Source organism: Pezoporus flaviventris, unplaced genomic scaffold (assembly GCF_033815535.1).
Source record: "Pezoporus flaviventris isolate CSIRO_AGI_PZ_B2104156 unplaced genomic scaffold, CSIRO_AGI_Pfla_v1 ptg000066l, whole genome shotgun sequence".
NCBI classification, from domain to species: Eukaryota; Metazoa; Chordata; class Aves; order Psittaciformes; family Psittacidae; genus Pezoporus; species Pezoporus flaviventris.
This window is the reverse complement of record NW_026892614.1, coordinates 10814043-10832927: the sequence shown is the minus strand read 5'-3', so window position 1 is coordinate 10832927 and position 18885 is coordinate 10814043. Positions and strand designations below refer to the sequence as shown.

The 18885-nt window shown below is 38.8% G+C and overlaps 1 protein-coding gene across 3 annotated transcripts in view; it reads left to right on the top strand.

Moving 5' to 3' along the window:
• Positions 1–18885, top strand: part of ACTN2 (actinin alpha 2) — a 68762-nt gene that overhangs the window by 14689 nt on the left and 35188 nt on the right. For all 3 annotated transcript variants that reach the window (XM_061471199.1, XM_061471200.1, XM_061471198.1), the window contains exons 2-5: positions 10523–10637; positions 11206–11325; positions 17268–17354; positions 18427–18514. In XM_061471199.1, the coding sequence (XP_061327183.1) occupies positions 10523–10637; positions 11206–11325; positions 17268–17354; positions 18427–18514 (410 nt within the window). The remainder of the gene's footprint in view (positions 1–10522; positions 10638–11205; positions 11326–17267; positions 17355–18426; positions 18515–18885) is intronic.

The following is an 18885-nucleotide window of genomic DNA, read 5'->3' as shown; positions in this document are numbered from 1 at the left end:
GGTTCTGTTTCTGATTAGTTTTAAAGTTCTTTAATGACAAGGCATTTATAGTTTGTCAACTTTCTTGCTACAAGCTCTTTTTTGGGCTTTTTTAAGGGTAGTATTTGAGCACCTCAAAAGCAATGGTGAATTTTCCCCCACAATAGTGCTGTGGAATATGGAGGGTTTATTATTCTCATTATCCTTGAATACTGAAGTGGGACACTTGAAAATACTCAGCTATGGCTGACATCTGCTCCCATTAAGCTTATAGTCCCATATGAAGAATCATGGGTCATAAAATACTCAGCATTTAGGACAAAAACATTTTTAAAATTCAAGTCTTAAATTACTTAAAGGTTGTCACAAAACTGGGGAGAAAATATGAGTGTCAGGATCTCTTCTCCAGGATCATAATACACACCTTGGGAAATGTGTCTACCTATAGCACGGATCATTGAATCCACTTTCATTTTAATCCTTCATTTTAATTTGGTTTGTTTAACTTTCCATGAACACTCTGCTGCCTGTTGATTTTGAATCTTCCTCCTTTTTTTTTTTTTTTAGTATTCTCTGTGTTCACCCTTCTACTTTCTGTTTCTCCCATGTCCATGACAAATTTCCTACAAGATCATATATATTTTTTTTGTTGTTGTTGTGAAGGGACATCAGGGGTCATATGAAAGTAGGAGATGGAAATGGGGATCACCATACAAAGAATATGCTGACAGAAACAAAATTTACAGCTATCTGTTGCATGCCAAGTGCTTGGATTCCTAAAAGGGAGATGCTTTCTGCTGCTGAATGACTTCTTATTTTGTAGTCTTTGGATAACATATATAACTAAGTTTTAGGGCTTCTCAGCCACAGAATCTGTAAGGAGTCGTCTTGCCTATTCTCCCTTTTCAGGACTGCAGTGTAGATGCCAATTAGGATGGGAATCTTCCATGAACATCATAGAAAGAATGGCTGGAAAAGAATTTAGTCCTACTCTTGGGCAGAAGCAAGTATGATCATGCTGTTCCTGACATGTTTATCCAACTTGTTCCTGAGGATGTCCAAGAAGGATTCACATTTACCCAGCCAATCTCGTCCTTTGTACTTTGATGCTTCTACAGTTAAAAGTTAATCTGAATCTCCCTCATTGGTTTTTTAAGATCATCACTATCTATCTATCTATCTATCTATCTATCTATCTATCTATCTATCTATCTATCTATCTCAAGCTCTATCTTCAGTGAACACAGAAAACCAGTGTATTCTTTTCTTTGCTGTGACTTCTTAAATGTTTGAGACAAATATTACTCTCTTTTCAAACTCCTCATGATTAAATCCATGCAATGGTTCTGTTATTCATAGATGAAGTTTTCTAGAATTTTATTCTTTTCATGGCTGTTTTGTGGCTTCTGTCCAACTGGTCCATGTTCTTCCTGAATTTCATGCCCCAAAGAGGGGACAATATTACAGCTGATCTCTTTCCAGTATTGAGATCGGAAAAAATACTTCTGATGTTGATACATCATTCTTCTACTTAGGCGTTCCAATATTGTATTTGCCTTTTACAACAGCACAACATTTTTTTAAATAAGGTTAGGTTGTGATCTGCTGTTACTCCTAGATCCTATTCTTCAGCGCTACTGCCCTGCCGGCAGTTCTCCACCCTGTGTTTTTGCGCTTACTTATTAGTGGAGGAGGGCAGTACTTCAGACTTGTTGCTAATCTGCATCCAGCTTTCTTCAGGTAATTTCACTGATTTGTCAAGATCGGTTTGAACTGTAGCTCTGTCATGAAACATGCTCACAGACCCATCATTTTGCTGTCATATTCAAATGTTATAAACACACACTCTATTCTGTCATCTAAATGAGTAAGTGAAGTGTACTATAGGAAATGCTTCAGGGCAGCTTCCTACAGAAGTATACTTAATAAGCCCTTCTACTTAATAGTGAGCCATTACCTACCATTAGCAGGAATAAACACAGGCTTGCTAAACATTCCTTTCTCTCCCTTGCACCCTCATATGTTTTGTGTTTAGTTCTGCTTTTAGATAAATAGCTCTCTGCTTTTGCAACTAGCTTAGCTATGTGACGTAAAAGAGGTCTGCTTCTATAGAGTCCTGCTGGGGGGAGCCTTTAAAATGCCCTAGCTTAACTGGTGGAATGAGGAAGAACGGCTAGATAGGCAAAATCATGAGGAGAGGGCATGCACGTACCGAAATGCTGGCTTAGAAGGGTAACACAACATGTATTTTTTCTTGCTTGTCCTTGGAAGTTTAATTTTTCAAATATAAGATTGGATTCTGCAAAAGTTGAAGTTATATTGTAAAAATAAGAACAGATAAAGATGTCTTGCAAGTTTTTGTAGTGCAAGATAAAAGTGTGCCTATGCTTTTACTAAAGATTTTAGTAGGGTTCTTGCCTCTTTCATTTCTGTGTTGTTTTCCTGAGCAGGGTTCTCTTATTTAGTGGTTCTTGAAATTCCAAAAAATGAAAAGTAGACTTAGACCAGAATTGTACCTCAGATCCTGAACACGTTTTAGTTTCAAATAGGATTTTAAACATTGCATGTGCTTTTACTTCTAAAACATCAGTGTTTCTGATTGAAATACATTTAAAATAGAATTATTTTAACTGATCAAAACACTAAAATGGACAGCCCTGTGGTGCTGCATGTATTTTGAGAAATTGCACATGCAAAACTTTCAGATATGGGTGTCATCAATAGTAATGAAAAAGGAAGGGGAATAGACCTGTTGTAGCATTATACTGATGGTCCATCTAAGTCCTGAGTTGTCTGAAGACTTACCTAAATTTTCATGCTTAGACTGACACTTCTCTTTCACACATAAAGATGAGCTCCTGTGCTGAAAACTTCTGTATATTTCCAGCTATCTTAGGTGATACAATAAAGATATTATGTGTCTACTCCTAATAAACCTTGCAATATTTTAACCGGCTTAGTCCCTCCAAAAACCTTGAGAAAGCTCTTATCTTCCTTCTTTTCCTTCCTGTTCTTCCATTAAGAAAAAAACACTGAGGTGAGGGCAGTGCAGGCAGTGACCATGTTGAATTTCCAATACATCTTGCTGCCCCCTGAGTTTTCTTCCATTTTAGTCCAATGGGACAAAGTAACCTTTCTTCTTGTCTCTTCTGAAAATAAGAGCAACACTCACTTTGTAACAAAAGGCTCAGTAATCTTGACATTTACCAGGGTTCAGCCTTGCCAAGTTACTCTTGAAGGGGTATTTACAAGCTCTGTTTTTTTAGTTAATAGTGAGTGGTGTTAAACAGACGTGCAATCATTCAGTGCTGGGAGGGGGTTGCATGTTTTATTGGAAACCCTAGACTCTCATAGGATTAGGCCACCTGCTTTGTAAGGGCTGAGGTCTCCCCATGCTTTTCCATACAAGCAAATTGCAGAGTGCTACCAAGACGTGTGCAGTGTCCTATGTGATGAATGCATCCCTTTGATAATGTCTGCTGTGAATGATCAAATTAAGGAAGGATGACCAACAATCAAGGGAGGTGATTCTTCCCCTCTACTCCACTCTTGTGAGACCGCACCTGGAGAACTGCATTCAGTTCTGGGGCCCCCAGTATAAAAAGAATGTGGACCTGTTGGAGCAGGTCAGCAGGATGTCCACAGAGATGATCAGAGGGCTGGAGCACCCCTCCTGTGGAGACAGGCTGAGAGACTTGGGCTTGTTCAGTCTGAAGAAGAGAAGGTTCCTGGGAGACCTTAGAGCAACTTCCAGTGCCTAAAGGGGCCTACAAGAAATCTGAAGAGGGGCTTTTTACAAGGGCCTGTAGTGATAGGACAGGGGGGAATGGTTTTGAATTGAAAGAGGGGAGATTTAGATTAGATATTAAAGAATTCTTTACTCTGAGGGTGGTGAGGCACTGGCACAGGTTGCCCAGAGAAGTTGTAGATGCCCCATCTCTGAAATCGTTCAAGGGCAGGTTGGATGGGACTTTGAGCAACTTGGTCTAGTGGAAGTTGCCCCTTCCCATGGCATGGGGATTGGAACTAGATGATCTTTAAGGTCACTTTTAACCGAAACCGTTCTATGGTTCTATGAACTGAAAGTTCCCTTAGTTACTAGAGCGGATCTGCTGACAGTGCAGTGTATGCTAGCATGTCATCTCTGACACCATCTGTTCAGCTATATATATGGATGTGGTTAAGCAGGGAGGGCTTTCCCCAACTTTGAATTTGGGGGCTTGTGATAAGGCTTCTAAACTTCTTTTTTAGCCAGTTCCATGGTATCCTCTCTCTTCTTCCCAGGAATTTGGCTTTAACATACTGCCTATGATTTGAGGGTTTCCTTTTAAAGACCTTTGGAACACAGTAAACATTTTCCCTACTTTAGCCTTCATATCAGCCTTCATTATCCTTTTACTGGGCTTCACTTGAGTTGTTACTGTGCTCTGGTGTGTTCTGTTTTAAAATCCCATTTTGTCTACCAAGTGTTTTGGCATGATCAAGTTGTACTAGTGAACCACCTCTCCTTTTATAGTCCTTCCAGTTTTTTAACAACATGTACCAATGCATTGAAACAAGGGGAAATAAGAGCAAGGGGGCAGTTAATAATATTTCAAACCAACAAGTAAAATGTAAAGGTCTATTTATTTTCAATTCATAAAAACATGTTATTGCACCTAATATGCTAAAACTGCAGCGAATCTAGATGTTCTAGGAACATCTAAAAGATACATGTGTAGTCATTGGTTCACATCAAGCTGTTTAATAAAGGCTGTGCAATTTTCTGCTGTGTGTCACCTTAATGCCCCTTTTGGGAGCAGAATTAAATAGTTGAAAGAATGAGGGCCAACACAGACCCTATCCCAAGCCCAGAGAAAAGCCCTGATCCTGCAGTCATTAGAGCACTGTGTGGTTACATGAGCTAGGGGATCATGTTGCAGGTTCACAACTTATATTTTAAAACATGGATAACAGACAGATGGGAAATTCTTCAAGGGGGAACCTCAGTCTGGCCTAGTGGGAATGTTCTGGCAGAGCTCTTTCTGTAACACCCTTGCCATGTACTCAGAGCCCAGTAATGTTCTGTATAGCTACAGAGTGAATCACTGTATCCCATTTAGCCTAAAAGTAATGAAGACCCTCAGCTAGCTAGAGAGGAAAAAAACTTTAGAAGAAGAGTTATAAAGAAGAGCTTTAAGAAACATCTCTATCAGATTGAGCTAATTAGGGATAACATGTATGTATAGAAATGTATTCAATGTTCATATTTGAAGTTAGTTTTCTTCAAGTGTCTTCTGCCCTGGGTATTAGAATTTAAGGTCCACTTAAAATGACTTTTGCTTCTGCTGTACTTAACAGACACAGGAAGTATCATGTTTCCTATAAGTGCAATATTTTTCATAGCTCATGTAAAAATTGGATTTTGTCTTTATTTTCTTATGTAAATGTTACAGAAAGTCCAGAAACTCAAACCTGAATGGCTCATGTGGGCTAGTAGCCTTTTTGGAAGGGGCACAGACAAGCAGGCACATGCCTTCTAAAATCAATATTTTAAAACTTGTAAATATTATAGGAGACAGGAATTGATTTGCACTGGAGAGAGTTATGAGACATAGGTACAAAATAGGATACAGGTCTGCAATCCTTTATTGGGCTGGATTCACTTCTCAATTTCAATTCTCAGGGCAACTAAATAGATCTTCCTGGCATGTACCCTGTACATGTCCTTATGCAGGGTATGCAGCTGTTTTGGTGATGTACATTTTGGACTCACTGTAGTGCCAAACTTGCCCTGAATCTTCAGCAGGGGGAACAAGTTGTCTTGTGGCCCACTGACAGGTTACAGTTTTGGAGAGGGTGGTTAACAGTGCCTTCTCAATTCTCTCTATCCCTATTATCACACACACATGTGAAAATTAATATTATAGCATCTTGTTTTCTGGCTTTGAAGCATTCTCAAAAGTAAGTTATCATTACACTCCCATAAAACTGATGTGTGGGTTTACTCAGGAGTGTAGGAGAATTCATCTTTTAGCGATACCACTTTTCCCATCAAAACATATCCTTTACTGTGCATGTGTAAAAATATTTGCACAGAATGGGTGTACCCTATTATTTTTTTGGAATTAGCTGCAGTTGATTGATAATTGATTAGGGATAGCTTCTATTTCTGCCCATTGGTTGCACTCCTACTTGTCAAGGGCTTGTGAAATTAGGTGGCTTGAGTAAATTACCAGGTATAGTTTGGTGGTTTTTTTTCCCTCAGGTACACACTTTGCTGTCACAGCTTTATGAATCCAAATTATGGAGAATATGCTATTGCCAGTGTTCATAATGAGGCCAAGCGGGCATAGAAGATAAACTGAACTCCCTTTTCTAGAGCTAGCTTTTCTAAAATAGACCTGTGACAGCAGTGGACAATTAATAGTGCATTAAGAGAACATTTACCTGTGGGGCTGCAAATTCTTTGGCTTCCTGCCCCGCAGCCTCTCTTCTGTGGTCTCTCATCTAAGAATGCCAGCAAAGTTTCTTCCGTAGTAACAACTTTGGAAAGGAGAAAAAGTGATTTATTTATTTTTAAAATTAGTAGAGCCACCTATGGTAAATACATTATAAAAAGAAATGTCTAGCTTTCTAGGCACTTACTTGTATCCCTCCTGGTATTCGGTTTGGTGCCTTCTGTCCTGCCTTGTTTCTCTGGTCAATCTGATATTCTGAAATGTGCTGTACAGTTCAGCAGAAAAAGGAATTTGCATTGTCTAAGTCATTTAATAGCTTTTAAATCTCAGTGGATTACAAATTTGCGGGGTACTACATGCTGGCTGTATCTTGATCTCCCTGACTTGAACGTGCTTTGAATTGTTTCTTAATAGCTATGAATAGAATTGTTAGTTAAAGCCAAAGCAGTGAGAACAAGTGGTGTCACAACAAGAATAGAAGGATGAGGGTGAAGTAAAATGTGGGTTATGGAAACTGTTAAAATTTGCAAGTTAAGTTTTGCAGTAGCTTCAACAGAGTCACTTACGGGTTGCATCACTGAAACATAGTAAACACTTCCTTAAGCAGCATTCCTGTAGCCATGTTTGGTCCCAGTAAAATAAGCCAGTTTGTAAGGCATCAAGCTATTAAGCCACATGCCAAGAGTCTGCTGTAATGTACTGCAGCAACACTTCCCATGAGGCTCAAGACGACTGTCATGAGGGGATAGCACCATTTCATGACCTGATGCACTGATGAAATAGAAAGCTCTAAGAAACTGTGGTTTATATAAAAGATCTAAATCTCATATTCAAGATACAGAAGATAATCTAGGCTATCTAGATACAGATAGTAAAGAACCCACACACAATAGAGTGCTTCAGCAGAACTTCATGTGAATGGAGGCTTTCTAGGTAATTCCAAGTTTATCCTTTAAAATGCTACAATATTGATGACAAACTCCCATGCTACTGGAAAGAATCTTAAATAACCTGCAGATATAAAAATACAGCCCATAAAACCAGTGACTGTCATCAAACTGTTTATTGAAAACACCTTGACTCAGCAGTAGTAGCATCTTTTCCTTGTTTATATCATAGCAACACTGGCTGCTTAGTGTCTTCGTAAAATGAACAAGATTCAGAAGAGAACTTGTTTCTCAGCAAATTCAGTGCCATAAAAATGTCTGTTTAAAATATATGAAAACTTTGTGATCTTTGGGTAAAACTTGTGTATCTATCAGTGTGGTACTCAGTAATTTGAAACAGCTGTTGTAGGGGCAAAATAGAGGACCACAGTGAGATTAGAGGTGGACAAAATTCTAATTTGCTTTTATATATGTATTTATATATACATATATAAGGTAAGGCGTGCCTGGTTCCATTTTTCCTTAAGAAACTGAGAAGTAGCTTTCTTCACAATAAGAATCAGATTTGTATTTTAAGACTGCTCAACTGGTGGGCTCATTGTCATTAAATTAAATGAAAACTGGGGAAATCTCATTTACTTGAGTAGTACAGGGTCAGAATGTTCACTATAAATGTCTAAAAGAGGAGATAAAAATGGCTGAGGTTTTTCTTCAAATTCCTTGTGGAGTTCACCATGATGTGCTGGAAAAATTCTGCAGACTGCAATAGTGTCTGCAGAGAAGCACATCACTTAACCTTAATTCTACAGACTGCAATAGTGTCTGCAGAGAAGCACATCACTTAACCTTAATTCATGAAAGGCTCATGCATTTACTGGTTCAGCTTTCTAATACTTTTGCCAAATTGCCATGCAAGGTTCATGTGCATTTACCCTTGGGTTCTTTCATCTGTTTTTTCTGTATTACCATAACATTGTTCCTTCCAAGGGTACTTGTTATAATTTTTTGGTATTAACAAATGACTTAATGTGGTGCTAAACCTTTCTAGATACGTATCAGTAGAACAGAATACTGCTTAAGGCAGGCAAATTAATCTTATAGACTAGATCCTACCCCTATAATGATCCAAACCAAATACTGTCTTAAGACTCCATCATGTTGAGCCCTGAGGGTAGAGGTGCCTAGTATCTCTGCTGTGTTGCTTGATACACTGATTTCAGGTCTCCCATAAGCTCAGTAAAGCTAGTTGCCTTAACATGAGGAAAGTTCTACCTTCTCGAGTGACTGTTTTTCAAGCTAATATCCCTTTATTAAAATAGATACATTTACAGAGGTGCTTCAGTGCAGCTATACTTATCTTCATCTGTATATGCAAAGATTTTCTTACGCTTCTGCTTGCAACTCTCATCCTCTGCAGGTCAACAGAAACCCTGCCCAGATCCGCTTCCAGTACTGTGTTTTCTCCTCTCTGTCTCTGAATATCAAGAATTAGGGATTTCACTGAACAGCCCCCCCATATCCATAGCACTTCTTGCTTCTTCCTTTCAATTGAATAGAAGTGGATAAAACTAAAGTTTAGCAAGCTGTTTCTTGTCACTGTAGGAGCTCTGAGAAAAGAGCCCAGCAAGCTGCACATAAATTCTTTGCATAAACTGAGTGTAACCCGGCGACAATCAGAACGTTCTTCTTTAGCAGAAAGTTGCATTTTCAAGAATAAGCCATTTTTGAAAATTCAATCTATATCTTCTTAAGGTATGAAATCTGTCTAAAATGTATGAGATTCAGTTTCAGGGAAAGTTTTTGCCTTCATCTAGTTGCCTTTCTTATTCTGTTTCTGAAAGGTCGGAAATAAAATGGCTTAAAAAAACAGGCAAGAAAAAAGCCAACAAAAATTTCATATTGACAATGGGGATTTAGAATATATTTTATTTTTAAAATCTAAATACATTACATATTTTTAATCATGGTAACAATATTTAAATTATATATTATAGTATAATAATATTATTTCCATGGCAACCATGGTAATAACATTTAAAATCATGGTAATTTGAAATAGCAAAGGAAGGAGAATTCCAAATATGTGGCAGTTTTAAGAAGCGGAAGTCTAACTTACCAAAATGTATGATCCTGTCATATACCTACAGTTAAATACCTGGTGAAATACCTAGTAAATTTTTTTCCGTATCTTAACTGAAAAGCAAGGAAAATTTGTCAGAAGGCTGAGGAGTAGTGGGTATTTGAAAAAGGCTGATTTTAACAACTACATTTCCTACTAGCCCATAGTTTTATTTCATTCATATGAAGGTAACATATACATGACCTGTGTAGATCAATGGACTTAGTTCTGCTTTTTTCTGTGAGTAAAAGCAGACTTGGCTATTCTCCATGGAGAGGGAAATGTGCGTGGTTGCTTTTGTGACCTATTTCCCCTGCAGATTTAAGTACCTGCATTTGTGTGTTTCCTGAAGTTGTAGCAGTTTTCTGAAAATCATACAGTTAAGAAATAAAACCATTGGTAAGGCAGCTCATAGCTGCAAGATCTGAATGCAAAACTTCTGCACTTGAATTATTGTAAGCTTTCAAAACCCATTCTAATTGTTCATGTTTTCAAAAGGCATTCTGTTTCCCACTGTAGTTGCAAGTAAGAGAAGTCTTTCTTCAGTTACTTCATCCTAAGGAGTGTTCTCGCAACTTTCTGCCTCTTAGAAATGCATGCTATTTGCCCCTGGCATAGATAATCTGTATAAGAACTGTTTATCATGAGTTCAGGTAGTGGAAGTTTTTGCTTCTGTGCTTGCTATTGCCTCCATTTTTTCTGTTACCCATCTTCCTTTTTACTATATAAATCTTTCCTTCCAGAAAGAATGTGTAGCAAATAAGTCCCGACATAAAATTATGTGCTCAAAGAATGTTGAGTAGTAATAACTATTAGATAACTTTTGCCTTTATGTGCAAATCTTTTTTTTTTTTTTAAGGATACATTTATGAGCAGAATCTACCATATTGCTTCTAGTCAAGCAATTCTTTGCATCTTCATGAACATCTGGGATAAGAATTTTGAACTCAGCAACATAAAAAATCAATGGGAGTTGGACATCCAAATTTTAAGACTGCAGTAGTGAAAATCTCAGATGCAGCTTTTACTGACATGGCTTAGCAATTGTTTTAGAAAATGCCTTGTTGATAAGATTCTTTTTTAAATTACTATTACAGACGTTTACAGCCTGGTGCAATTCCCACCTCAGGAAAGCAGGCACGCAGATTGAGAACATTGAGGAGGACTTCAGAAATGGCCTCAAACTGATGCTCCTATTGGAAGTTATCTCAGGTTGGCTGAAATGAAGTTTGCTATGTATTTACAGCACGTTAACTGAAACACTGTTAAAGAGCAAAACCGGTTAACAATTCAAAACAGTGAACACATCCTGCTTTCTTAATATTCAGCTCCTCTACCACAGACAGGAGCAATGACCTAGAAGTTGAGTAGCAAGAAGCACTCACCTGTCAAGGACAGGTTGGAAGAGTCTTGGGTGACATGGTTTAGTGTGAGGTGTCCCTGCCCATGGCAGGGGGGGGTTGGAACTAGGTGATCTTAAGGTCCTTTCCAACCCTAACTATTCTGTGATTCTATGATTCTGTGTTTAGGGCAAAGGTAAAAATTTACTCTGGTTTTACTGCTATATCAAGAAAAGCCTAAGTCAGATATTTCAGCATTTGAATTTTCTCCTTGGGGTGTTGTTCGAAGCCCTATGACATGCTTTCAGAAAAATACCTGTTAGAATGACTGCTACCCTTTAGACAGTGTTCAGGGCACATTCACTCTTGAGTTCTAATCGCTTGTGTGTCTGTAGCCAGGTGAATGTAACAATAAACACTTTACATTTGTTACTCTGCAGGGGAAAGACTACCGAAACCAGACAGAGGGAAGATGCGCTTCCATAAAATTGCTAATGTCAACAAAGCTCTGGATTATATCGCCAGCAAAGGAGTGAAACTTGTGTCAATTGGTGCAGAAGGTATGTGACAGAGCTTGACAATGCGTTGTGTTTAGATCCTAGGCATTCACATGGCAGACGTCTGACAGAGACACTTGGCCAAATCATGTGGGCCACTCTTCATATATAGATGCCTCAAAAATCCATTAATATCTATTGCTGACTTATATCTGTGAAAGGACAAGAGGTGGAAATTTGTGGACACCTGGAGAGAGATGGGGTATAAATGGTCTCTAAGATCAGTTTATCTTCAGTGTTAAATGGAATTGTCTGTTTCAGTGGGTGTTCAGATAATGACTTCTTCTTTCAGAGCATTATGTTTTTCTTACACATTATTAAAAGTAAGGAGCTCCTTTAGAAATCAGGTTGGATTCTAGGGTGTGTTTTATCCAGTTTGGGACATTTGTTAATCTTCAGGAGGTATTATTCAGACAAGACAAACGCTGACATCACTACCAGGTGGCTGGGACCTACTTCCATTTTATTATGAGACTGACTGTGGATATGGCAGCTGTGTTTCTAAAATTCACATGTAGAGTTAAGGGAGTGATCCAAAGAAATGACAGCTTGGGAGAGACTGAACATATGAAGACAGTGGGGTTATTTACTAAAGTTATTATTTTTTTATTGTTCTGTTGTTCAGGTAGTTAAATACCAACATGCAGTTGGCTAGCTAAATGCTCACAGATGTAAACTCTAAGCGAAAGAAGGCAGGCTCTCACTGCAAGTGAACCTACACCTCCTATGAGAGTCAATTCATTGTTTAATTAGGATTAAAAAGGTCTGTCTAGAACTAGCTGCTCCATGGAGATAATTGTATTGCTTCACATCCCTAGGCCTTTTAAGATTGATTTATGTGCCTTCTCTTCTGGTTTTCTGGTTTCTCCAGGCTTATATCTGTCTTTATTCTGGCTTTCAAACCTTCATCTCAGGGAGCTTAGTGTAATTGTGGCTGAAGCAGGAAAATTCTTAGGTGGGATAGGAGCACCTGTAGAAGTAGTGGAGAGATCTATCAATATTCATTGATTCCTCAGTGGTTTGACCTAGCCCATTTTGTTCTTCAGTATTGTTTTCCAACCGTGTTCAGTTTCTAGATTTAGAACTCCAAAATCCCAATATGTGTTCTCCGGGCAGAGCAGTTGTTTGAACTCACCCTTTACTCATTAGAGTCTGAACTGGATGGCCCATCTGAGGCCAAATCCATGCCATCTGTCTTTAAGCACATAACAGACGTTTTTGGGGAATATGCCATCAGCAGGGAGAAACAGGCAGTTCCCTAAGCTATTTCAGATCTCAGAAGAGCTCTACTGCATTTCAGAAGTGGCTGCCCCCCTCCATAAGTTGTACAGGCAGTCAGAGGCAGCTGGGCCTTTTGCTTTATTAAATGAAGTTGGATCGAAAAATATGCCACTACCTCTAAACCTCTGCTATTAAGGTTATTCTGAGAGCGACATGGCATTGAACAGACAGCAGAGGGTACTGAAGAGACAATTTATGTATGGAAATGAAAATTAAGATAGCTGGTGCAGAAATACTGAGAGTACAGAATGTGGAGCAAATGAATGATAGTTTCTCTCATATCATGCTGGGACTCTTAGGCTTCATGACTCAAAATAAGAGTGTAGCAAGAAGAGCGGTCATGGGACAGAGTGGTGATTATCTCTGATCACAGGTTGTACTATGTTTTGCACCAATGTTTTCACACCTAGGTCCTTCAAGTAAGGCTGGAGTATTTAAACCAAGACACATCAGTCATATCTGCTTCTGAAAGGAGCAGGCCAGCTCTCTGCACTCCCATCTTCCTCATTTTGCCCTGCTTATTGCAGCTCATTACTTCCATGGAACTCAGCGCTTGAGCACTTTCTGTATCACCTGAAGGCAAAGCATCTGGGATAGCTCATATCAGCCATTAAGCTCATTTAAACTAACCCTACTGTTCTCCTTGGCAGCAAGCGGCATGAGTTTAGATGCTCTGTCACAATAGGCAATTCTCTCTGGGAGTGAGGCAGGAACAAGAGGCAGTAACCTCTTCCAGCTTCTCAGCTAGTTGCTGTAAGGTGATGTCTGTCCTTGCACTCAATATTTCTTCCTGCATGTAACAGCAGGCCATACTTAGTAAGCCAGGATATTAAGGTGATGTTCTTGGGTGTGCTGCAGGTTTTTATTGCCTGTTTCTGGAATTTTTGATCTGTAAAATGGAGGGATTAGAAGCAAAAATTCATTTGTTAGCATTAAAAGCCACATGTTAAATTCTTGGATGGAAGCACAGGAGAAAAATCCACTGATACTGTCATATCAGCTGCAGAGAGGATCCTGTCATTGTAAGACATTGCACTATGTCAAGTATGGCTGCTAACACACTTTAGATTACATCCATGTGGGCAGGAGCAGATAGATTTGTGTGCCTTCCACTCCTACTCTAAGCAGGCTGAACACAAAGCCAGCTCTGGCCCAGGCGTGCTTAGTGCTCTGTTAAAGTTTACCACATCCCTTCTACTAAATTTGTTATCTAAGGCACAGTGCCGTGCTGATGCAGCAATGCAGTATCACATCTGACTGGGTATAGTTTCAGAGTGTGGGACCTCTGGCACCAGTACATGTTTAAAGAGTCCCTGTGCCCCCTTGTCCTGCATACTTGCTCCCACACTGCACAGCCCTACCCTGTCACTTAGGCTGACAACTGTTTCTTGAGCTATGTTGGAGGCTGGATCAGCAATCTGATCCGGGTTTAAAGCACACTTCACCTCTTTTCCGCCTTTTGTTACATTTTTCAGCATTCTTGACTGGGCAGTCATTTTAGGATGAAGATGGAATGAATGCCAGCAAGAAGGCAGAGGACAGGCTCCTTAAGCTTGTATTATTATCAAAGTCCTTAACCCCTTAACTCACTGCCCCTGTGTGTAAGCATGGGGTATATGGGCTTGTCTGCATCCATCTGTTTTGGCATTCTCTGAGTTACACGGATGCTTGGAATACTTTTTCATTTCCAAAGCATGAAAGTTTTGCTTCTATATCTGCTGAGGATCATGTTTTATTATCTGACATGCTGAGGGATCTATAGCATGTAGGCCCAAGGAGACCAACTGGTATTTAAAATGGGGCCTCAAAACAAAAATTAAACTGTGATTCCTGTAGGAAACTAGTACAAAACTCAATTTAGTATTTTTAAGGAGCCAGGAACTGTCTTTAAAGGCATTATTACTGTTCTGAGGCTGACTTCTTTGGGCTGTCTGTGTAGTGGAGACAGGTGATCACCTTTAACTGTGATACTGAGCAGAAGTCTAATTTAGCTACCCTGATCTGCCTTGTGGAAGAGTCTTTCGCTCCACTGGTGATGAAATGAGACTAGAGAGTCAAGAAGCTAAAGCAAAAGCTGTGAAAGTAGTCCTTACGAGCCATGCACAGTCCAGGAGTTAGAAGTTTTCCCTTAAGCTTTAAAAAATGCAATAACTCCATTTGTAAGGTAATTGCATCCAAAAAAAAAATATGAACTGAGATATGGAGAAACACAACAGATAAGTATCTTGTTAATAGGAAACACTTCTTTCACAGCTGTTATTCTGCAGGGGAAATGTATTGCTTTTCCAGGGGGCAGGAGAAATCAAATCAAAAGATCAAACGATCTGTGAATCTGCTACAAGGAGGTTAGAATAAAAATACATAAATAAACCCAAAGCAGAATGAAAAAATGACACTAAAACCTTTGAGAACTTGCCACACTGCCTTGCTTAGCTTTCTCTTGAGGTAGTTTTTATTGTTCTCCCTTTCCCTTCTCTCCTTTCCTGTCTTCATAGGCCAGCAAGACCTTTTATTTCCAGAAAGCTGTAGCTTTGTGTATGTGAGGCGTAGGAACTATATTCCTCCCAGAGCAAGCAGACAGTGTGAAGAAAACACTGAAGTCTTTTTATTTCCTGTAGAGGAAAATGATAGGATTGAATAGGTATTTTTTCATCACTGATACTTTTCAACATTTAGCAACTTTGTTTTCCTTCTGTTTAGATATTTTCCTGTCTTTTATGCATGTCTTTTTTGTGTGTTATGCTAGCAGTAGATAATAAGAAACCAAACCTGGCAAATTGCTTGAAAAGTCTCCTTGAGGCACAACATAGAAAAGCCCCTCTCTTGCTCTTTCGTTCTGTCTGTGTGTACATATGGGTATGTAAATCAAAACAATGATGCAGTGATTAGGCGAATCCATGAACTGATTGCTTGACAATCAACAATGCCTCCTGAGTATTTAAACTCATTTATTTTACATTTGAAGAAATTATTCTTTACTGCATATACATATCAGACATCCTATCAAAATACAATTAAATACTTGACCAAGGAGGCAGGAGGAGAGAGAATTACTTTCATGCTTTAACTGCCATTTGGACATTTTTGGCTGGGAGAGTTTAGTTCTGATATTTGAAAAGACTTGAGGACTTCCAGGAGTAATAGGGTAATAATAATGCATGGAAGGCAGACTAAGGTAAGAATTTTGGTAAATTAGTGTAGAACACAAATGGGAAATCTGAAAAAAATAGCTATTCCTATTTCAAGTTGGATTATCACACAAGAAAAGTAAGTATAGAATAGTGATGGGTGGTATATCTCCTACCACATTTGTTAATTCCATAGGTTCAAATGACAGCTTGTGTCACATACTACTGCAATTTAACATATATCTTAAGTCTTGGGGGTAGCAGCTGCTTTGTTCTTTAAAAGTTGCTCCTGGATTCAGAGATCTTTTAAGTAGCAGAGAGACTGCATTTTCTGCTGGCACCTCCATTGGCATTTGATGTTAAATTGAGGAAATTCCTCCTGCTGCAAGTTCTTCCCTCTCCTTCCCTGGAACACCAGTGGGCCCCCAGGCAGTCACAGCTGCTCCACTGCTAGAGGAAGGCTGGAGGTGACTTTCAAGTAAGAGAGCAGCTGGTGCCTTCCTGCTCCACTGCTTTTGGTGTGAGGTGACTGGGAAGGCAGCCTGTAGTTTCTCTTTCTCACTGTTCCACTGTCTCCCCTGCTAGTACTAGACCCTTATAGTCTCACTATGTTTTCCCGAGTCTCTCACCATACTTTTCAGGTTGATTTAACATTTTCACCATGCCTAAGTGGTCTGGCTGTACATTTTTTTGGTGTTGAGAAATTTAAGTGGTATCACTCTTCGTATTACAATGTAGGAGCACTGAATTCTGACTTAGCTTGTGGAGGGGACTGCCATGAATATGTGAGAAGGGCTGGAGAAAGCACCTTCCTAGAACCCTCTGTTATAGGTTGACTCAACCAGTCCTGAAACAAATTGAAACCTCAGAGGTAGAAAATCCCTTCTAATATCAGAGATGCATAAATGTGCCCGGCATCAGAGCTGTAAGACATTACAACGTTGTGGCCATGTTTCTGAGCTGCTTGACAGGAAGCTATGTAGCTTAGTCTCAGGTAGTGCTGTCTCTTGATCTGTTCTTCATATCTAGTCTGTGTTGGTACTATAGGTAAAATTTTCAAAAAAGGTCTAAATAATATAGGGGAATTTTTGATAACCATTTTATTAAAAAATAATTGTTAATGGCCTGTAGTTTCTTAAAATCTGTGGCAAACTGTATTTTTTTCAGTTCCTTTGTATCTGAAAGAAGTAAAGCTGATGTTCAGACTTTAAGAATGAATTTCCCCTCAGGGTCTCTTAAAAAAGTCAGCCTAAAAGGTAAAGATCTGGAACAATTACAACTACCTGGAGAGAAGCCTTTCAGTGTGGAAGGGCTGAAATGACCATGGCTTCAGTGATCTTCACTCCAACTGCCAGGGTAGCACAAGCCTGAGTTTGTTGAAAATAGAACCCAGATGAACTCTGTCGAGATAAAGAAATATGGTCGGTAGATACAAATGTCTTAGATGCAATATATTGTTTATTGAAATACATGATTAAAATAAGAGAAAATGCAAAAAAAGTCTAAAAACTACTACTATCTCTTTTCTCACCTTAGAAATTGTTGATGGCAATGTGAAAATGACTCTGGGTATGATCTGGACTATCATCCTTCGCTTTGCTATTCAGGATATTTCAGTGGAAGGTAATAGGAATGCAACTATGTTAAATAATTAAGAAATTTCTTCAAGACATTTTTATGTGAATTGTGCCCAAGGGAGATGACTATTTTAAAAATTAATTATTTTTTCACAGAAAATGATGCTGAAAGTTCCCTACCCGGTGACAAAATAGATTTCTGGAGGGAAAAAGTAATTACCCTCCTTATCCTGACAGAGACCTTGAGCCAGCTTTCTAAATGCAGAGGTTCTGGGCATGTCTGTCAGTTATAAAGATAGATACATGCCTGGGTTTCTGGGCTTCCATGGCCTCAAACTATGCTTACCTTGTACGGTTGTCCTATTCCCAACATATTTTCTTAGTACTGTCCATTTCTTACATTCTTTGCAAATATTATCTGATTATATCCCTCTTCTTTCTAAAACTTCCCCCCCTTCCCCCCTTTAGAATTTATTTTCTTAACTCTCATTGGTAACTGGCTCCAAACGTGTGTTGTAGTTACAGTATTATTTAAATCAAGTCTGTGCTGTGAAAAGTCTAGAATTCTAGAAAACTCATCTCAATTTTCAACACAAGTAGTCCCTTCAAGCTCAGCACACTGTTCTGCCCGTAATTTGTGGGACACTAAATGTGGACCTAAGGGTCTGTTTGATCGTTTCTGTCCTTTACTTATGCATTCAGATGCCCTTAGGGTTCAGATAATAAAGGTATTTGTTCAGCACTTATACCTTCCCCCAAGCAAACTGACTGAGGCTACAAGTATTTTCTGTCTGGCTCTATGATGTTTGTATTAGGTATTCTTCTCCAAATATACATTCTGTTAACCCATATAATTTCTTAAACTTCTAATATCCCAGAATTATTGTGCAGGCGGAGACTGTAGTCTGAGTTGTTCCATTTGAACTGACCTCTGGGTCCTAATGGAACCTCATTAGTCTATTTGTATCAGTTATCTTTTAGGATTAAATGTTGGCTTATGCCAGGCAGTTTCAGGTGGCTGACCACATTTTAGATGACAAGAAATTAATTACTTAAGCACTTGTTACATGATTCCTTTCCTTTTTTTTTTTTTTTTAACTCCCTGGTGTCTTTTACAGAGACCTCTGCCAAAGAAGGGCTGCTGCTGTGGTGTCAAAGGAAAACTGCTCCTTACAGAAATGTGAACATTCAGAACTTCCATCTTAGGTAAACTTCCATTATTTCAATGGGTAGAAGCAGTCAAAAATATTATAGGTAATTTTTTTCCAACAGTTGTGTAGGTATATATTTAATAGAAGAATTTCACTCTTCGCTGTTAACTAGATTAGTTTCAAATTTTCATGCTTTATCTTCAAAGTCTTTTTTTTTGTTTAGCCTTTGGCATTATTTACCATGGCTTACATAGCATTTAAAAGAAAAAAATCTCTCCTGCATACAGAATGACCATATTACATTATTAGAGGTCCTTGGTATATGGGAATATCTGCAGCATAGTGACTTGGCAAATGACTGCTTTCAAATGAAAGCCACTGTAGCTATAGACTGGTTTTGGCAAAAACACCAGTGTGTGGAGTATG